Source organism: Medicago truncatula, chromosome 6 (assembly GCF_003473485.1).
Source record: "Medicago truncatula cultivar Jemalong A17 chromosome 6, MtrunA17r5.0-ANR, whole genome shotgun sequence".
NCBI lineage: Eukaryota > Viridiplantae > Streptophyta > Magnoliopsida > Fabales > Fabaceae > Medicago > Medicago truncatula.
Genome location: NC_053047.1, coordinates 12656419 through 12679088, shown reverse-complemented (window position 1 = coordinate 12679088; position 22670 = coordinate 12656419). Strand labels below are relative to the sequence as shown.

At 32.2% G+C, this 22670-nt stretch overlaps 2 protein-coding genes across 4 annotated transcripts; both read right to left on the bottom strand.

The window, feature by feature from the left end:
* Positions 1-5012: 5012 nt before the first annotated feature.
* LOC120580914 (extensin-like) lies at positions 5013-6088 on the bottom strand (the record flags this gene model as incomplete). The annotated part of the gene is made up of 1 exon (XM_039835166.1): positions 5013-6088. A coding segment is annotated over one exon (504 nt), but the record flags the coding sequence as incomplete, so codon positions are not given.
* Positions 6089-19821: 13733 nt separating this feature from the next.
* Positions 19822-22148, bottom strand: LOC25496069 (extensin-2). 3 transcript variants are annotated; one of them, XM_039835165.1, is made up of 3 exons: positions 20706-22148; positions 20554-20633; positions 19822-20114 (listed from the first exon to the last, which is right to left on the bottom strand). In XM_039835165.1, the coding sequence occupies exons 1-2, from the start codon at positions 22107-22109 to the stop codon at positions 20580-20582; spliced, it is 1458 nt and encodes a 485-aa protein (XP_039691099.1). In that variant the 5' UTR covers positions 22110-22148; the 3' UTR covers positions 19822-20114; positions 20554-20579. The 3 variants fall into 3 exon arrangements, with proteins under 3 accessions (XP_039691099.1, XP_039691098.1, XP_013451794.2); XM_039835164.1 differs by having other exon boundaries at positions 20554-21217; positions 21266-22148; XM_013596340.3 differs by having other exon boundaries at positions 20554-22148.
* Positions 22149-22670: the final 522 nt, after the last annotated feature.

The window sequence follows — 22670 nt, the reverse complement described above, 5'->3', positions numbered from 1 at the left end:
CTTCTTTTTATTGCAATTTATGAACGCATGTTTTTTTTAATAAATTTTGATTTTTATTCTAACAAAACATAAATGTTTGTTGCTTTAAGTTATAACAAATCAAACTAACAATGATTATCTATTTCAATGACACCAACAATATAACAAAAAAAATATAATCTAATTTTTTTTAATGATAAAAACAACAATCTTTATTATAGAAAAAAAAATTGTTTAAAGATATAATTGAGATAATGAAAAAGTAAGTATAAATATACTCATCTATTTGTTACACTTTTTAAATGATAAAGGAAAAAACCAGACACACACACACACACATATATATATATTCATATCGAGTTTGTTACATTTTTTTAATATTTACGTTTGTTCTTATCTATTTGTTACATGTGTTTTTGTATTGAAAATTGAAGACATTTTTAGAAATAGAAAAAGTCAGCCCAAAAAAGTTGAAAAAGATATAGTGTGTGTCTATATATATATATTATACATTTTTTTTACAATACATTTTTTTTTGTGGTGGCCGGGATTTGAACCACGGACCTTGCATATATTATGCATTATTCAAACCAACTGAATTAAGCTGCAAATAAATAAGAAAACTGATTATAGTTATTTGTATTTAAAAAATATGGTTGTTTTTATATTAAAAAGTTATAATCAATAAATAAATAAAAAAGAAGTCGAGGGTAAACCACAGTTGATGGAATGTTCTACCTGTAAAAACTCTAACCTTTACCTTAGTCAATGATAGACTCTAATTAAAGTATTTTATATACTTTTAGTCTTATAATTTTAAGTATGAATTTTGTCCTTGTAAAAAATAAATAATTGATCTGTCTCTATAAGTAATAGACATTTTTTTTTTTTTTGACAACTATAAGTAACAGACATGAATTTGGAAAAAATATATTTCTGCGCTAGCTGTGTGCTAGCTCCTATTGCAGGTCAAAATTGAGGATATGATTAATAAATGACTAAGATTGTATTATTATTTATAATTTATGAATGTTTCTAAATTATGATTTTGTTCAGTAGGGACAAATTAATTATACCATGAGACTGTTCTAAGCATACACCAACTTGATCATGAACATGATTCTCAATTTTATTAAGTGGGATTTATTTAATTATATGATATGATGGGAATGATTGAATGATATAGGTTACCCACCAAACATACCTAAAATCCACACAAAGAGTCAAAGTAGTTCGAATTAGAGCCTTTGCATTATTTAATTAACCTTATTTTTTGGCCTCTTCTAAATGTTCCTGATGTGGTACAATTGCCTAACCTAACCCAAAAGTCTTGATATATGAATGCTAAGTAAATGCTGACTTTTTGTTCCTTGATGAGGTGTGACTTGGGTTTGTTAACTTTTAAATCAATTCATCTTTGCTTTTTTAATAGGCAAAATGACTTATATTAAAGGTACACATTGGAGCACAAGATGTGTAAAGTCTATTTATATGTCGATGGCCTTCTGGTAAGCGTTTCAAGGTATCAATCCCGAAGTAGTTTAATACCCTTGTCACTTACAAGAGATTTTTTACTATAATCATACAAGATTACAATTGCTCAGCCACACAAGCAAGAGACTTTCAATGCTCAAGCATACAAGCAAGAAACTTCTAACAAACAAAGATTATTGATGTGCGGATTATGCAAGTGTACCAAATCGTTTACCAAGTAATAAAGTGATAAGTACAGTATCGTATCCACATGGATTGTCATTTCGTCCTAACAATTCACGTTACTTATTTTAAGGTGACGATATAAAATAAAAGAGTTTAAAGGTTAGAGATTGCAATGTTTATCTGTTTGCAACATAGCAAGTTACCTGTTTTGGTTACAGAAAAGTAAGCAACGGTTAGGATTCTTCGAATCCCCCTATTTATATTGTTGGACATAAACTGAAGCCTACTACCGAAGAATATAGCTCATGAGATATTTGTTGAGATTACAAATCAGAAACTAGTACCGAATAAATTATCAGGTTGAGTCACGACCAGGTCGCTCTCTTTAAGACGTTTCGCGGCACTACCCAAGTTTGTGCAATGTAGACTAACAACCGCGTCGCCTCCAGAATAAAACAGCTCATATCACTATTCAATCACGTATTGCACAATATGTAATTGTTCGAGTATATACACCTAAAAGATATGGCTTAATCGCTCGATTAAAACCACTCAATATGGTACTTAACCACTCTTATCGAAACCAAAGGGACGGAAAGGAGCAGATTTTGTCCCCCCTAACATTGTCAATGTTGCGATTTTGTCCCCCTATTAAAAAAAAAATCAAAATTTTGCCCCCCCTCCCCCCGTGTTTTAGCCCCTTTGAAAAAGTGACATTTTGGTCAATTTTGACCAGATCAACACGGAGGTGGCACTTCATTAATGGTGTTGGCACGCCACATGTGTATTTTGCCATTTTTTTTAAAATAAAAATGCCACCTATGTATTACTTGAATTAAAAAAAATAATAGATAAAGGATTGGCACGTGAGAGTTCCAACGGTAAAAATCTCCAACCTTAAAAACCCCCAATTCTTCAACCTTTCTTCTTCATTCGCTCTTCTTCATCCATTCTTCTCCATAATCGAAACTTCATCTTCTTCAACCATCCTTCACATTACCTATCTGAAATCGATTCTTCCTCTACATCCTTTCTTCCAGGTCGATTTGTTTTGTGTGTTTGCAGATCGGAAAACGAAAAATGGCATGTAACCATTCATCTTCAACTGTTTCTGGGTCCAACAACCCTTTTTTATTCAGAAATAATGTAACATGAGCTTTACTTTATAGTTAATAGACATATGAAAACAAAAAAACGCTTACTATGAAGCATCCATGTCGGGAATCTTTCCATTGAACATGTTTCCTTGAGTTGATTGAACTTCCATATTCAAATCTCTCGTCTTCTCTGAACCTTTAGTCGTTGTCGCATCCTTCTTCTTCTTCTTTGTTCCTGTACTCCCTGTCGCATCTTTATTCTTCTTCTTCTTCGAACCTGTACTCGTCGCCGCCTTTCCATCTTCAACCCATTTCATTTTCGCAACAAACAAAGATGAAGAAAAACCTGACAATCGATTTATGAAGGATATTCGAATTCAGAAACAATTTGGGAAGGAGATTATGGATGAAGATTTGATTTGGAAACTTAGGGGTTTGTGGTTTTTCATTGATGTTAATATTTGGGAAATTTTTTAACCCTAGAATCTGAAAGACTTCACACGTGCAAGACCTTTATATAGTTTTTTTTTTCTTAATTCAAGTAAATACACAAGTGGCATTTTGATTTAAAAAATTTGCGAAATACACATGTAGCGTGCCCGCACCATTAATGAAGTGCCACCTCCGTGTTGACCCGGTCAAAATTGACCAAATGGTCACTTTTGCAAAGGGGCTAAAACATAGGGGAGGAAAATTTTCATTTTTTTAAAAGGGGGCCAAAATCCCAACATTTACAAAGTTAGGAGGTCAAAACTGCAGTTTAGCCTTTTTTCCAGAAAAATTAGATAGTTTTTGAATCATGCATGTATTCTGTATATTTTCAGGAGCGGTTTTACAACCCATCTAGTCTGGGTACATGCCCGGGCTTAACCGATACTTTCTTTGTATCGCTACAAGAAATTTAACTTGTAGTGACAACAAAAATCCGTCACTCTAGGATAAATTTCCGTAGCTAAATCCGTCTGTCATTGTCAAATGGATGTCGCTGCATATTTTCCACCTTTACCTACGGACAAAACGTATGTAATTCCAAGTAGACCATTTTAAAAACATTACGGACCTATACCTGCGGTTGCGGCTGTCACTAAATCTTATCATTGTTTTATTTTATTTTATATTTTCTATTCTACTATAAATTCTAAAAAGGAATAATTCATAAAATTACTACTAAAATTAGTTTAATAAATATAATAAAATATTATAATCAATATTATTGGAATTTAAAATTGATTACAATAATCAATTTTTAGAATAAATTCTTGAAGTGGCTTAATTAGAATAATTCTCCCTAACTATGAACTATTATACCATTCATCCAAACCAATACTCACGGAAATACTCAATACTCGCATAAATCAAAATTTACATATACTCCATTGCTCATTTAATTTATGGTAACAAAATTTGAATCACTATTTATAATAGCTTATTAGACAAAAAAAAAAGACATACAATCACTTCATACCCAAAAAAACTTACAATCATTTCTACATCAAAGCATAATGAATCAGATTTTAACTTCTAATTTGTGGATCTTCAACAATAGCGGGTGCGCCAAAGTTATTACAAACATCAACAAAAGTTGAAAGTCCATCAGTTATCAAGCCCTGTCAATAAGCTGGTAAAATAATCTTATAAGCCCGTGAGAAAAAATTGTTACCAACAAGATCAACATTGTGTGGTTCAATGACTTGATGATATGTTACACCGAGTGGGAGAAATTCAAGTCACTTGATGTTGTTGATATTATTCGAACATTCACCGCAAAGAGGTCTCGGGAAGGGCATTTACCTTCTAATTTTATTTAGCACATTATTGACAGGTTATGTTTCATCTTTCTTATTTCAAATAAATTGTAATTTTTATCGATAAAATGATGAGCCTATTTTATTTCGATTTATGACTATTTATATATTATGTCGCATGTGAATCTGCGGTAAATTTTTTATTCAAACTCGATAAAATTATTGGCTCTGCCACCGTATATATTCAATTCTTTACAATATGACAAATTTCAGAATCGTTCTCTATTTATTTGAATAATATTACACACAGTGCTTTACAACAGTATAAATTCAAACATCAAAGCACAATAATGAGAATAATAATCTCATAAATAAAATGAAGAAAAAAGGAGTGACATTTTCTGAATCAGAGTGCGTGGAAACTGCTTAGGTTGTTGTTTTTATTGTGCTATATAATTGTGAATTGATGCATCTTTCCTGCTTTGCACTGTCTTCTCTTTATTATTTCCATTATATTCCTCAAACCCTGCAAAGTATATGTACACATAAATATATCAATATCTTTCATTAAGAAAATGGTTTTGCCTTAAACATTATATAATCTAGCTAAAACTGTTTATTAGGATTATTAATCGCTTGAAATTTTAAATCAAACAAAATTAATAAGATCATAATGTGATCATATTGTATAGTGGATGACCTCATGACTCACCTTCTGCATCAGGTCTCATTTTTTTTGTTACAAATTGCCAATGATAATATTTTAACAATCCAATTTTTTAAATTAAAACTTTAAAAGGTATATGTAGTTTCGCATTTAAACCTATTTCCAAAAGCAACAACACTTTATTTAAACGCACACACATCAATGATAAAATTTAAAAAAGAAAGGATATGATGTCACTAAATTTTTATCTGGTAAATTTTATCATTTATGTGTGTTACCAAATTTTTTTATTTGAAGCTATGCCCAACTAGATATTTATCGGATTAATATTATAAGCACTGTAATTGAATTATATAAAAATATTTTAAATATTATGTATTTTGTGTGGGTTGTACATAGGAAGAAGTATACGGTGGGATACTATCGTAAACCACCATTTAGTGGTGGTAAGGAGGAGGAGGAGGAGGTGGTGAAGAGTAGATATAATGTGGTGGAGGTGGTGAGTAAGCAGGAGGAGGAGGAGACTTATACTTGTAAACTGGTGGAGGTGGTGAATAGACGGGAGGAGGTGGTGACTTGTACGTGTAAACCGGGGGAGGTGGTGAGTAGACGGGTGGAGGTGGGGACTTGTAGTTGTAAACTGGTGGAGGTGGTGAGTAAACGGGTGGACGTGGGGACTTGTACTTGTAAACTGGTGGTGGTGGTGGTGAGTACACGGGTGGAGGTGGGGACTTGTACTTGTAAACTGGTGGTGGAGGTGGGGACTTGTACTTGTAAACTGGTGGTGGTGGTGGTGAGTAGACGGGTGGAGGTGGGGACTTGTATTTGTAAACTGGTGGTGGTGGAGAAGCGTATTTGTATGGCTTAGATGGTGGTGGTGGTGGTGGTGGTGGAGAGGAATAGACGTATTTGTATATGGTTTTTTCTTTGTCCAATTTACCTCAACTATTCATCTTGGTTGCCTTTGAAAATTAAGTTTACAAATGTGAAAAGTATTATGATACATGCAGCTATTATTAAAAAAATGGATTGCCTTTGAATTAGTGAGTATGCTTTTTGGACCAATGCGTCCCAAGTTGGGTATGAATTTGAAATGAAATGTAAACAAAAGAATAAGTTAGCTTATTTGCCAGAAAATGTTGACACTGCTCTTATTTTAATATATTGGTTTGTATGCTGTTTTCAAAGTTAGCAAATTCAATATACATGTCTTGATATATGATCGTCTAATATAGGGATATTAAACTTTAGGAATTCCAATTTCACCAATTTAGTAGTATTTAGCAAAATCAATATACATGTCTTGATATATACCTCTGATCACTATTATAAACAAAACTAGTATTTTCATAATTTAGCAAAACTAGAGCTTTCGTAACCCTAATTTAATAGATCAAATACTTAGTCCTTAACGTTGGTGCAAGGTCATAACTTCATAGTTAAGAAACCAGTCAAAATCACCATTAACCAGTAATTTTTTCCTTGCTCTCCTAGAAGGTTCATTTTTACTTCTTTTTTTGCACGGGCAAAATAGAATTCATTCAATAAAATTATTAGAAAGAATGATAGATATAACATAAGTTTTAAGCTAACTCACACTCATGCATGGAGCTGGTCCATATCTGAGGTTATGTTCATATGGAACAGGTTAGTTTGATTAAAAAATTGGTTGATAGATACATGTTGACATTCATACTCTTTAACCATTTTTAAGAAGTTTGTTCATGCTCCTTAAGGACGTGATGTTCAACTCTTTAACCATTTTTCAGAAGTTATACTAGATGCATCTTTAATTTAATTAAAAATATAAATTAATTGGGATAAAATTATACAAATTAATGGTCATATAACAAAGACAAAAAAACTACTTAAGAATATATTATATTTAAAGAGAGGTGTAATAATTAATTATTGGGAAAATATTAAATTGATGTCTTTTTCTTGGTTAAAGGCAAACAAGTCTACTTATGCTTTTAGTTACCATGACTGTTGGCGGCACCCTTTACATTGTATGGGTGTTTTATTGTAGCCTTGTTTTATTCTGTTTTTCTTCAGGAGTGCTCTTTTATGGCACCAGACATCTAGCTGTATTTTTTGGTGGGTGTTTCTCTTTTGCATACCTTATGCGAGATGAACCATCTTTGATGATATAATATTCCATTTTGACTTGTTCGAAAAAAAAATCATGTGGTAAAGTAACATACAAATCTTTCGAGCTAACCATTTGATACAACTTTCATGACAACCTTCTTTTTCTCTTTTGGTATTGGTCAAAAATAATGGAGAGAGAAAAAGGATGAGAAAGAGTAAGAATATAATGTGAGTATGAAAGAGAAAGTTGTCACAAAATAGTTGTACAAATAACATTTCTCAAAATCTATATCATATTGTATGTACAACAAGTGGCTAGGTTTACTCCTACAATGACTTATCGATCTTAAATGTACACACTTTTGACATGCGTTTTTTTTTTTTTTTTTTTTCCAACTACATGTGCTATATTTTTGATGTTAAGATGATTATATGTCATTATCATTGCATCATTTTCAAATTTGTTGAATAACGAATTGTTATTTTGAAATTTGAGTATATGTTACAACTTACTTGGACAACCATGAAATTTGAGTATTGAAATATGGAGTATAACTTTTTTAACTTTTAAGGTCTTTATTTGTATTAAAACAATCATATAATTAATCTTTATAAAATAAACAGGTGGATAGATTATATCCATTGATAGATTGTAGCACAGTTATACAAATATATACTTAATAGAAATAGATATTAGTAACACATGACGAGCTTTGAGTCAAAATATTAAGGTTTAATTTCTACACAACACGACTAAGAAGCTTCAAGTGTAATGAAGCTTCGGATTGAGGACTAAATCAACCCCGCTGAAACAACCGCACGAGACCTGTTCTACCAGATAATGAATTTTAAACACCTTATTTTCTTCTCTCATTGATTTTTTCCGTCTCTAATTCCGTCTCTAAATTTCGTCGGTATCTTAGCTTTTTCTAGTAGTGCTCACATTTTTATTTGAAAAAAAAATAAAATTCAATTACCCATATTCCAATTGTTTTTCATAGAAGGTTATTTTTTTCAATTGCATTTAATTAATAAAAAAAAAATTAAAAGTGAGTCTAAGTTAGCTAAGTGGTGCAAGTTAACTATATTTTGTCTTTACTAAAAACACAAATATTTTGTCTTTTTTTTAGTTGTTTAATGTTTGTAATTGTTGTGTTCATAACAAAAGTGGATCTAAGTAATTAGCTAAGTGATGCAAGTTAACAATTATTTTAGGTTAAAATATGGTTTTAGTCCCTGCAAATATGTCTCGTTTTGGTTTTAGTCCCTGTAAAAAGAAAATTTTGTTTTTGGTCCCTGCAAAATTTTTTGTTTTTTAAAAAGGTCCCTGCAAAATGTTTTGTTTTTGAAAATAGTCCCTGAGGAACTATTTTCAAAAACAAAAAATTTTGCAGGGACCAAAAACAATTTTTTTTTACATGGACTAAAACTAAAACGAGACATATTTACATGGGCTAAAACCATATTTTAGCCATTATTTTATAATAAAGTTACAAAAGTAACCCTCAATGTAATAGTTTTAAATAATAAAGGTGAATGACTTTTTTGTCCAAATAAAAAAGTGCACATTTACTAATTTAGACTTTGAAATATATATATATATATATATATATATATATATATATATATATATAATGTAAATAATTATAGTCGTTGATATATTAAAAAGTTATAATCAATCAATAAAAAAGAAGCTGAGGGTAAACCAAATCGATGACACAATTGATGAGGCGCAGAGGAGGATGATCTACCTGTAAACACTCTAACCTTTAAGTGTGATTTACCTGTATTTATGTGAGGTGAGTTAACGGTCTTCGAATGTGTGAAAAACCTATATGGTTGTTGAAGGATTCCAAATGTGATTTGCATATCATTGCCTCGTCTTATGGTTTGATGTGGTTTCCGAGCATGTGTCTAAATGGTTATTATTTATTGAATTCTTAACATGTGTTCGTAGAGCATATATTAACATGATTATAATTTTATGAATGAGTTTTTTTTCTTACAAAATTAAATATTTTGTCTGTCCTTGTTGATGGACATGTATTTGTCAAAAAATTTATTGTTGCGCTAGCTGTTCTAGCTCCTATTACAAGTCAAAATCGAGGATATGATTAATAATGACTAAGGTGGCTTGAATTTCTTAAATGTAAATCATATTATTACGGATGAGAATGCTAATCATTGCTCTTGAGGTATTGGAGGATAAAAATATAAATATAGTATTGAAAAATGATAAAAACTGATAAATTTAACTTTTTAAAAGTTAAAAGTTATTAAAACCAATGCAAACATACTACTTTTAAGTTCCTTAACCATTGTCCGAACAATGGTTAACAAGACTCTATTATAATTTATGTAGCGTATGTCATACACTCATTTGGTTTGGAATATGATTTTGATGAAGAACAGGATATGATTCTTGATTTTATTAAGTGAGATTCATTTAATTATATGATGGGAATGATTGAATGGTGTAGGTTACCCACCAAACATCCCTAAAATCCACAAAAAGAGTCAAAGTACTTCGAATCAGAGACTTTGCATTATTTAACCTTATTTTTTGGCCTCTTCTCTTTGTTCCTGAGGTAGGACAATTGCCTAACATAAACAAAAAGTCTTGATATGTGAATGCTAAGTAAATGCTGACTTTTCCTTCCTTGATGAGGTGTGACTTGGATTTGTTAACCAATTGCTTTAAATCTATTCATTTTTTCTTTTTTAAAAGGCAAAATGACTTGTATCAAAATAGCCACATTTGATCACATAGTCTCTTTATCTGTCCATGGCTCTAGTTTAACCAAGCTATGACATTTAATTTCAAGTTGAATGTGAGACATATTTTTATACAAGATTGAGCTGCCTTCCAAATAGACAATTCTAGAATCGAACTCAAGTGTTACATACTCTCCCAAACGTTATGTTTGTTTGAAAACCAATTTTCTACGTGTTCAATAAAAAACAAACATAAAAATCAATATTATTATTAATTTAAACATTTTCTTTTTGAGTTTATGTCTTGGTTGAAGGTTATTCTTTATGCTTCGGAAGAAAAGGGTAAACTTGAGAAAACAATAATAAATTCACTAAAACATCAAAAGTTTTGGAATATATTTAAAGTTCTAAAACATTAAAAGAAAAGGAATGGAGGGAGTATAAGATACTAAATTTAATTTTTACAATGATGTTATTTTGCAAAAGACAAACATGAAGAGAGAGAAGGGCAGCGTAGAAAATATCTAAATTTTATAATCTCTCGTCTTTCTTCACATTCATGTTAAGAAAAGAAAAGATGCGGCCCCACAACATTATAGTCTTTCTCAGGGCTGGTTCTGAGATTTTTGGTGTCATGGACGAAACAATAAAATTGTGTTGTTTTATTTATTTCAATATTTTCCTTCTTGCAGTTTTTGTTACAAAAGATTCATTTACAATTAAAGTTCTCTAAAAATATATTTTTAATATAATTAATCAAAACGAATTAAAAAGAAATATATCTATATAGTACTAACTACTAAGTAAAAATAATAATTTTGGTGCCTCTTAAAAAATGGTGCCCTAGGTTACTGCCCCTCCTGCCTGCCCTCAGGGCCACCCCTAAATCTATATGGTTGTTATTTGAAACCCTAACTCCTTTTTCATTTAATTCATTCAATTACATGCTTTTATTACAGCTAGATAACTAATGGGTGTGTGGGTGTGAAAAAGTCGCTTGGTTGTGATATAAAATCCTATGTTGAACATGAAGTAGCAAGAAACGTCGCAAGAGGAGGAGGTGAATTGTGACCCTTTTAAAATTATTCCTGAAACTTAAATAAGTTTGTTTAGTAGAGAAGGTTCTTGGTAAATGTTAGTCTAATTAGATTAGAGTGTTTGATATATAACAATTCTTTTTTATCTAGGACCATAATGTTTTTGATTAAATGATTATATATTTAATATATAAGAAGAATGAGAAAAATGATATTAAGCTGAAATGTAAAACTATTTTAACAAGGACCAGAATGTTCTGGAGAATAAAACAGAATGATAAAATAATATTATAATTTGATTTTAAACGTGAGTTTGTCTTTAGTTATTTATGTAATTGTTTTATCTTGCATCAGAATGTTCTGAATGCATCTGTATAATTAATATTAAATGAAACAATTTAGGACCAGAAAACATTGGATTAATTTGATTGTGATTAATTAGGACCACAATATTTTGGAGAGATTATTAAGTATTAAAGAGAGAAAGGGAAGAAGAATAACACCTGAGATTTATCATAGTTCACCAAACTCGGCTACTTTCAGTCCCCACACCTTGTGTAAGATTATCCACTATAGTATCATGCTAACAGAAACTTATGACTAGCACCATAAATTCTTGATCACACCAGATCAGTTCGTTAAATCCTGTAAAATAAACCTTAGTAGGCTTCTACAATTTTTTAATTCTGGACAAGAAAGGTTGTCAATTCTTCTCAAAATATTGTTAGCAATAGACTTGAGAACACAATACACTTTGTATGATGAGGTGGGTTTGGATCAAATGAAATTCTCAACACATGTTTGAGATTTAAATAAACAAATTTGAATGAGTATCATCCAAATGATATATTGAGAGAACTTAGAATTTGTTTGTTTGTGAAGAGTTTGTATATAGTGATGATTTTCACTCGAGAGAATGCTTGCTTTCAAAACACTTGTTTTGATTCTTCATGTCTTCATGTATTTATAGATGTGGAGTGTGTTGGTGATAAACTATGAAAATAGAGTTGTTGGGCACATTTTTATAGATATCCAAAGTTTCAATTGATTTCACTTTTCTTCTTCAACACGACTAGAATGTTAATTTACACATCCAGAAGGTTATGGATGTCCAGCTTACTTTATGCTTCCACGTGAGAGTTATCCGGCTATAATGAGTTGTTGATAGTTGTCAGAAGTGACATGCTTATGTCATTCTTTTGTCCTTTTGATGATGTCACATTTAATTCACATGTGCTTAAAGCCTTTATGAGATATTTTTCTTTAATGGACTTGTTTCTTTTCCTTAATGGATAAAAAATCTTCTTTAAGGCCCAAAACATTTCTTTCTTCATTTTGCCAATCAACAATGATTAAATATCTTTTTTTTTTCTTTTCGACAGAACATTATATGTCTTCCTTTAATAAGGCATATAAATGTCTTGATCTTGATATTAATAATTCAAAAGTTAAATATTCTTGTAAAGCTAAATTTTGCCTTTTTGCTGATTTGTCTTTTGACGTAACTGCTTTGTTTGTCTTATGATACCAGAATGTTGTCGTGATCATTCTCATGAAATAATTATCACAGAACAAGTTAGTAGATAACAAGATGAAATAAATTTAATATGTTTGTAATTTTTAAAACATCAAATAAGAATTTTGTCAACAACAAAACATAGTGAACACTAAGTAAGTTGCTCTGCAAGTTATTGAGGCAGTTAACAGTTAGTTGTAACATCCTAACTATAGTCATCTCTAGTCTTAATCATAGTTAGTGTGTAGTTAGTTATGTCATAAGAATGTAAAAATATCTCTTCTTTCTTTTCTCTGTGAATCCCTTTCGTTGATTCATCATGTCTATGGATAGTATTGCTGGAAGTGTCAATGGAGGACACGATTCTCATCATCACAAAGGTTACCAGAATGATACCTTAAATCCATATTTCATGCATCCAAATAAAAATCTTGGGAATGTTCTTGCAAACTCTTTGTTAAATGGCACCAATTATCACTCTAGGTCTTGATCTATCATCGTTGCTTTAAGATCGAAGAATATAAAAAATAAAATAAAATAAAAACACGGGACACATACTTATCAATGATAAATATACACAAGACATTTATTAATAACTGATACATAACAAACATAGGACAAATGTTTGTCACTAATATATCCGAAAACGTGAAATAAATATTTGTCACTAATAAATATAAAAATATTTGATAAAATTCCTATCCACCTCAACGTGTTTTGTTCGATCATGTTGAACGGGATTATGAGCTATGTTGATTGCTGACTTATTATCACAATAGAACTTCATAGGTCCATCCAATTTTATCTTCAAATCTTCTAAAATAATTTGCAGCCAAAGTAGTTCACAAATACCTTATGTTATACTCAAAACTCAGCTTCAACACTAGAGCAAGCCACCACTTTCGGTTTTTTGCTCCTCCAAGTTACTAAATTTCCTCCAACAAAGGTACAATATCAAGTAGTGGACCTCTTGTCTGTAATTGACCCCGCATGGTCATCATCAGTATAAGCTTCAATTATTGCATTTCCATTCCTTTTATGGTTGGGAATTGCAGCAATTTGATGTGAAAAATGCTTTCCTGCATGGGGAACTAGAGGAGGAAATCTATATGGAGGTACCGCCAGAATATTGTAAAAATCTTGCTGCCAATTCTATATGCAGGTTGAAAAAGGCATTATATGGATTGAAACAATCACCCTGAGCATGGTTTGAAAGGTTCTCTAAGGTTATGTCAACCTTAGGATACAAGCAAACTCAAGGATAGGAAGAGCAAGGATTTCATGATTTATTTCCTTATCTTCTCTTAAATTCTCTCCCTGAAGATAAGGTTGTTTGAAAAAAGCTTCCTCTTCATGAAATGTAACATCTCTAGACACAGAATTGTTTGTACGAAGGATGGTAACATTTCTATCCTTTTTAAGTGGAGGAATAGCCAACAAAAACACATTTTAGAGCTCTAGGGTCAAGTATTCGCCTATCATTGTAGGGGGTAAAGGCCTGTTAACCCTAAATTAATTGATAAATATTTTAAAAAATTGAACAAAAAATATTAAAAAGCATGGGACTAATATTTGTAATTGATCAATTAAAAAAGTACGGAACAAGTATTTAACATAGGTTCTTTATGAGGTTTTTACCACTGATAAATATATAAAAAAATGTGTCAAATATTTGTCAATGATAAACACATAAGATATATTTGTCATTATAAATTTAGAAAACTAGAACAAATATTTATCATTAATACATAAAAAATGTATGGGTCAAATATTTGTCACTAATAAAAAATATAAAAAAAAAAAAAAAACACTTTTTATTTTACAAAAACAAAACGATATTCATTCATTCAAATCGATAGAGTACATCAGATACAAACATCGCTAAAAATGTAAAGGGTGAATATGCGAGCAAACTCACAGCACCCAAGTTAATAGCATACAACAGCAAAATGCCTACAAATAATATGATCAAACCTAAATCACCGAAATACCCATGCTTCCGGATCTGCAACGTTGACATCCAAATCATTGCTTGAATTTGTAATTGATTGATGTAGATCTTTCAATAGGAACTGAACAAACACCGCGACAAGACGCGAAATCAAACGCCGCACTTAGACGACGAAATCACAAAAAACACAAAACGAAAAACTTGATAGATGTGAAAACCACTTATTTAGATTGAAAGAAAAGGGGAAAAAAGATGTAGAGGGGTGATTCTAGGTCAAAAAATGACCTAAAACCACCCCTCCTCGATGAACGAAGGAGAAAGAAAGTCTAGAGAGAAGTTGGAGTTTCTCTCACTAGAAAACTAGGGCCGGCTATAACTTATAAAATGTTAGTTAATTTATACTATATATAAAGAAAATAGCATATTTAGACTCTTTTAGGCTGAATTTTTCTCTTTCCAAAATTACCCTTAACTTTCAATACAAATAACACAAAACAAATAGATTAAAGCAAATTCATGTATTAAAATAAAAGTGTAAGAAACACGATATATATATATATATATATATATATATATATATATATATATATGTCTAATTTTTTTCTTTTATCTTTTAAAATGTCTAACAAACTAGATGAGTATTTTTATATACTTACTTTTTTACTATTTCAATTATACCCTCAAATAACTTTTTCTATAATAAAGATCGTTGTTGGTGTCATTAAAAAAATAAGAGTTTAGATTATATTTTTTTTGTTATATTGTTGGTTTCAATGAAATAGATAATCATGATTAGTTTGATTTGTTATAATTTTAAAGCAACAAACATATATATATATATATATATATATAGTTTTAATCAAAATCAAAATTTCATAAAAAAATATTGTTCATAATTTTCAAACATTAACGCAATAAAAAGAGCGGAAAGACGGGCACGAGAGTGCTTGTCTTTTCGCTAGTGATATATAAAAAAACAAAAAAAAGAATATAATTTTGGAGATTAAAAAATAGTAGCATATGTCGCTCATACATTGCACGGGTTAACTCGCTAGTTTAATTAATAATAAGAGTGCTTATACAACGAATTACATGCGAATAAATAGTGAGATTAGTTGATAATTTGACAACCCAACAAGGATGTGAACTACCTCATTGGTTTGTCGTCTGTTAAACTCGTCCTAAGAGTTTGTGAAATAAGTATTAAAGAGGCCCCTGTAAGCTGAAATCACTTGACCAAATTATGTAACATGAACACGATGATGATGGAAACCATTTGTAATAATCTTTGAGTACAATGTAAAGTCAACATTGTCAAATTACATATCACTTAATTAGTGTAACGATTGGAAAAAACCCAAAACTTCTCCCGTATGCTTATACATTGCAGTGATGGACAAAGTTTTATCCAACACAAAAAGTGTTTTCGTCATCTCGAATACATATCCCAAGGTTTGTTCTATGCATGTTTTTTTAACTTTGATGGTTTGCAAAATTTTAATGTAAAAATCTGTGTGCATTCGATCACAATTAACGACATAGACTATTTGTAGATATACTTTAGTAACTAATACAAAATGTAACAAAATGATTGATACATGTTGTAAAAAAAATTACAGTAATGATGTATATAGTTTTTTTTTTTTTTTTTTTACAAAAATAAAATGATATTCATTCATTCAAATCGAGATTACATCATTCAACACCGCTAAAAACTTAAAGGATGAATCTGCTAATAAACTCACAACATCAAAGTTAATTAATAGCATATAACGACATAATGCCTACAAAAATGTTGAAAAGTGACTCAAAAATGTGCATCCTGTCTGTCAAATTCGGTGTCCAATTTGTACCACATGTAACGCCCTAGTATTATTTTATTTTATTTTGAATTATGTGGAGTCTCAAATGTGATTTTATATGATTTTTGGTGATTTATGTGGTGTGTGCATTTTATTATATAGTTTAATATAATAATAATTAAAATAACTGGAAATTAATATTATTTTAGAAATTAGGGAGTTAATTAGAATTTAATAAAAATTAAAGGAGTTTAATGTAATAGGGGGAGTTATAGTTTTGGGGAGTTAGGAAAAGGAATAGTCAGAAAACAGTTTTACGTACAACAGACAAGTTTTGGAAAAAGGGAGAAGAAGAGCAAGAGCTAGAGAGGAGAGCCTAGAAATCGATCCTTGCTGTCTAATTTTCTGCAAAACTAAGGTAAGGGTGAGACTATCTCTCAATAATCATAATCTATAATTTCTGAAATTGACCTAATTGAATAGTTTTGGAAAATAAAATGAAAGTTAGGGTTTGATGATGATTCTGATGGAATGAGTAAAGATGATGTTAGTTTCTTGGAATTTAATGTTAAGAACGAAATCTTAATCCATGTTGTTGCTATAATCCATGAATTGATTGAATTTTGGATGAATTGTATGAATTGATGAAATATTGTGTGATGGTGGAATGATTCTATAATTGTTGTTGTTGATGGCTGAATTGTGTTTCTTAGTAATGCCTAGTTGTATATAGGACCTGTAAACATCTGTTGGAAAACATTTTGGGTGATCAGGGGATTAAAATGGAGTTTTTGGAGTGAGAAGAGGTCTGAAACCGTAGGTTTTGCACTGCCCAGATGAGTGGTCGCTTAAGCGAAGCATCCGTCGCTTAAGCGAGCATTCAAGAAAGCTGCCCAGAATGCGATTTTACCCGTTCGCTTAAGCGAACCGTGAGCGAACTGGTAAGCGAAAATTAAGTTTGGTTCTGCCAAGATTTCGCTTAAGCGAATGGTAAGCGACCCTGTGAGCGAAAAACCATTTTCATTCTGTCCAAAGTTCGCTCAAGCGAACTGTGAGCGACCCGTAAGCGAACTAAACCCAGAACCTACTGTAAGCTGGTCGCTTAAGCGAACTAGCCGTCGCTTAAGCGAAGTGAACCTTAATCAGCCTTTTCTGAACTGTTGCTTAGTGCATGAGGGGACTACTTGAGCGTTCTTTAACTTCCTCTTTAACTAATATAACCCTAGTATAGGTGACCAAATCCTATTTAAACTAGCCAGTGATTGGATTGATTGGTGTTAGTGAATGTCGGAGATGATTGATGTATGTGCATAATTATAAATAATTGTGTAAGTCTGGATTGTTTGAGTTGTGGAGTAGTAAGTCATATGATACATATGTAGTGGTCGAGTTGTATGTAGATATACACAGGTGGGGTAGTTGCATAAACATCAAAGTGGGAGAGCTTCGGCTCTGGAACGCCTTGTCGTTCAAAGCGGTGAAACACTAGTTGTTCAAAGCGGTGTGGAGCGGTGAGGACTTAGGTCCTGCTGAGAATGCTTTAACTATTCGACAGTGGTGTGGGTCATGGCCCTGAATTATGGTACCACATGCATAGTTGCATTTATTGAGGAGTATTAAAGGGGGGTGTCATGTCATATCATGAGTTGCATTGTTGATTGAATTCTATATTTGAATGATTGTTGTCGATTATGAAATACCTATGCTTATTGAATAATCATTGATGTTGTAAGGTGCTAGATTTTCAATTGATGTTATTATATTTTATTTTTATTGATTGAGAATCTCACCCCTTCTGCTTGGAAATGTTGCCCTTCCTATGGGTAACTTGCAGGTGATCCTGAGTAGTAGGTGGTGGCTCAAAGTGTATAGGGCTCTGATACGTGGGATGAGATTTTATTGTTTTCTTTCATTCTATGTATCAAATTTTGGTTAATGTTGTTGTAGCCCTATGGTTGATGAATTATTCTGGTTGAGGCTTTTTATGCTGAGATATTATTTTGGAGGTTTAAACAGTTGTTGACGTTTCGTTGATAATATTCCGCTGCATATTAAATGATGATTTCATTGGATGTTTAATAAATAGATTTTTATATTCTATTTCAGAAATTTGAAAATGTAGTGTGACATGCCCATTTGGATTTATTACTCTGATGTGTGTTTATTTCATTTAAATAAATTATATTTGGGAATGGGGTGTTACACCACACGGTGGTCGATTTTGACCTGGTTTTGGAGACTTTTGTCTCGTGAAAAATCGGTGGCCGATTTTCCAAACTTGATGGCCGATTTCTCGCAAGATGAGAAAAATAAAACAGCTTGTGGGCCTGTTTCCAATTTTTGAGGAATGCTTTCCACTATAAATATAAGCTTTGTATCATATGAATATTTGAGAGACTGAGAGTGTGTAGAAACAAAACACTGTGTAGAAAATAGGGTTTATAGAGAATTTCTCTTGGCAACAAACACTAGGGTTGGGATTGTTTTGATTCACGTTGAACAAAGCACCATTAGGATTGAGTCTCTTGGTCACGGGAAGAGGCTGGGACTTGGGTAGAATTAGGTTTGAAGACTGATTCTTGTAAGTCAATATCTCTTTGTAAAGAAACTCATATCATTATAGTGAAGCAGAGAGCTGCTATCTCCCCTAGACTAGGTCATCATTAGACCGAACTGGGTAAACAAATTCTTGTGTTCTCCTTCTTTCCTTTTATCTCTTGTCGTTTACTTTTGTTTGAATTATTTGCTACCCGCTTGATTTGATTACTTGGTATTAATTTGCTCCACGCATCAAGTTTATTATTGGTGTGGTTTTCACAACAAAAAATATATGATAAAATTAAAGTGACCGGAATATCCATAGCATCCGGATCTGCAACGTTGACGCCCAAATCTTCGATTGAATAATCAATCTTTCAATATGAATTAAATGAACACCGCAAGAAACGTGAAATCGAACAACGCCGCACAAGACGACGAACAACAAACCACCACACTTAGATGATAAAACCACAAAGAAAAAACCTAAATCTATGTGAAAATCACTTATTTAGATTGAAATAGGCATAAAAAGATGAAGAGGAGTGATTTCAGGTCAATAATTGACCCAAAATAACTCCTCAATGAAGAAACTGGAAGAGAAAACCGAGAGAGAGTAAATTAGGACCGGCTTGTCGAAATTAATAGCAATTGGATTGAACATTCAATGCTTAAATAAGTTATTGAGTGAGGGTGAGACTTTAAACTTATTAACAGCTATTGATATGTAGATTCTATTTTAAGTAGATATTGTAGTACTTTATCGTTATTATGTAATAATTCTTATGTCGAGTTTTGTAGGAGAGAGACTAATATGGATGCACAATGCACCTTTGCTAAGCTAAACATATACAGCGTCAGTTCTCAACTTTATTTTTTTTTTCAGAAATTCTTAGCTTTATAATTTGACATTCTCCTTTATATTGGTCCTTTAATTTTTAATGAAATGCATTAGTTTTCTGTTGAAAAAAATAATTAGTTGAGCATTGATTATATTGTAATTTCACAATAAATATGCAAAGAATTAGTAGAACAAATATTCAATTTTATTTTCCCAACCAACCCCTTGCAAAGAGTAGGTTCCAAAACAAAATGCATTCACGATATTACACACAGTGTATTACACCTGTCTAAATTCAATAACCAAACTCAATAATGAGAATAATAATTCATATACAAACAAATAAGAAAAACAAAGTGACTTTTTCTGAGACCAAAATGCATGGAAACTTTGCTTCCGTTGTTTTTCTCCCTTATTGCTAAATGCATCTTCCTGCTTTGCACTATGTTCTCTTTATTTCCAATATTCCTTAATCCCTACAAAAGTATATACAAACACATAAACACATTAATTAAGCACTCAAAGAACAATACGAGTGAGAAGCATTAATAAGAAACATAACTGTCAACTTTCCTTTTAGTTTGTATATTTTTTCTATTTACATATAATACTATAAATAGAAATAAAATAGGCTTAGATTGATTTTTGTAAACTGTACCATAAGATGTATGTCAATTTAGACGTTTCAAGAAAATTGTACTATTTAGACTATAAGAATAATAAGAATAAAATGAATGTGAGGTCTATATAACGACTTGCATGTGTTGGCATGTAAAACTATTCAAATCACTAATTTTGATTCTCTTATTTAATTGTTTCGTTGATAAAATACATATATTTTGTTGATATATAAATTAGTATTTCTCGAAGCATTTTAATCATAAAGATATTGGTCGTACTAAAAAAGAAGCATACCATGGGATACTATGGTAAACCGTTATCTAAGAGTGGTAAGGAGGAGGAGGTGATGAATATATGTAATGTGGTGGAGGAGGGGAATAGACCGGAGGAGGAGGTGAAGAGTAGACATAGTGTGGTGGAGGTGGTGAGTGAACAGGTGGAGGAGGAGATTTATACTTGTAAACTGGTGGAGGAGGGGACTTATATTTGTAAACGGGTGGTGGTGGTGATGGGTACTTGTATGGTTTCTTGGGTGGTGGTGGTGGAGATTTGTACTTGTAAACTGGAGGAGGAGGTGATTTGTACTTGTAAACTGGCGGTGGTGGTGATGGGTACTTATAAGGAGGAGGTGGTGGAGATTTGTACTTATATGGTGGAGGTGGTGAATGGACGGGTGGAGGAGGAGACTTATACTTGTAAACTGGTGGAGGTGGTGAGTATACAGGTGGAGGAGGGGACTTATATTTGTAAACTGGTGGTGGTGGTGATGGATACTTGTATGGTTTCTTGGGTGGTGGTGGTGGAGATTTGTACTTGTAAACTGGGGGAGGAGGTGACTTGTACTTGTAAACTGGTGGTGGTGGTGATGGGTACTTATAAGGAGGAGGTGGTGGAGATTTGTACTTATATGGTGGAGGTGGTGAATAGACAGGTGGAGGAGGAGACTTATACTTGTAAACTGGTGGTGGTGAGTAGACAGGTGGAGGGGGAGACTTATACTTGTAAACTGGTGGTGGTGGTGATGGATACTTGTATGGTTTCTTGGGTGGTGGTGGTGGAGATTTGTACTTGTAAACTGGGGGAGGAGGTGACTTATACTTGTAAACTGGTGGTGGAGGAGATTTATACTTGTAAACTGGAGGAGGAGGTGATTTGTACTTGTAAACTGGTGGTGGGGGAGATGGGTATTTATATGGCTTTTTTGGTGGTGGTGGAGGAGACTTGTACTTGTACACTGGTGGAGGAGGGGATTTATACTTGTAAACTGGTGGTGGAGGAGATTTGTACTTGTACACCGGTGGTGGAGGTGATTTGTACTTGTAAACTGGCGGTGGTGGAGATGGGTATTTATATGGCTTCTTAGGTGGTGGTGGAGGAGACTTGTACTTGTACACTGGTGGAGGAGGGGATTTATACTTGTACACCGGTGGAGGAGGTGATTTGTACTTGTAAACTGGTGGTGGAGGAGATTTATACTTGTAAACTGGTGGAGGAGGTGACTTGTACTTGTAAACTGGTGGTGGTGGAGATGGATATTTATATGGCTTCTTCGGTGGTGGAGGAGGAGACTTATACTTATACACTGGTGGAGGAGGTGATTTGTACTTGTAAACTGGAGGTGGAGGAGAAGCGTATTTGTATGGCTTCTTTGGAGGTGGTGGTGGGGAACTGTAATGGTAAGGAGGAGGTGGTGAGTGCACCGGTGGTGGTGGAGAGTGGTAGTAGTAAGGCTTTGGTGGTGGTGGTGGAGATGAATAGATGTAGCTGTTTGCTGAAGTTTGGGATGGCAAGGTAAGAGAGATTATTGCCAATGCAATAGTGAGAGTAATAGAGGCCATTTGAGACCCCATCTTTTTCCCAAAGTGGGTTTCGTTGTTGATGTAATGAAGGCAGCATCACCCTTTATATAGTTTTTTCATTACCACTTTAACTTAACTATTCATCTTGGTTACTGAACTTTGATTTGGTACATATTAAAATTCACCTAGTTTTCAACCTCTCTAAAAAAAATACAATAAAAATTCTTGTAATCCTTTTTTAACAAATTATTTTTACAAATCTGAGGTTATTATTAATTTAAAACATAGGATACAAATAATGGCCTGCCTTTGAATAATTCAGTATGCTTTTTGGACCAATGTGACACAAGTTGTTTATTCATGGAACGTGGATATGTATTTGATAAAGACAGCAAACTATTCATGAATGAAATTATTTAAAGTAAGTGAGCTTATTAGCTGGAAAATGTTGACACTACCTTTGTTTTTTTTATTTTAGTAGTATTAGTGTTAAAATGGATTCTATGTACCCATCTTTTTTATATATATTTTTAGTTATTATTGTGTTAACCCTTCGATACTTTAAGAATCTGAATCTTCATAAATCGAAGTATGGTCGAAGGTAAATAAAAT

Excerpts from the sequence above, each read along its gene's own strand:
- LOC25496069 (XM_013596340.3), bottom strand. The coding sequence starts at position 22,109 with ATGGGGTCTCAAATGGCCTCTATTACTCTCACTATTGCATTGGCAATA.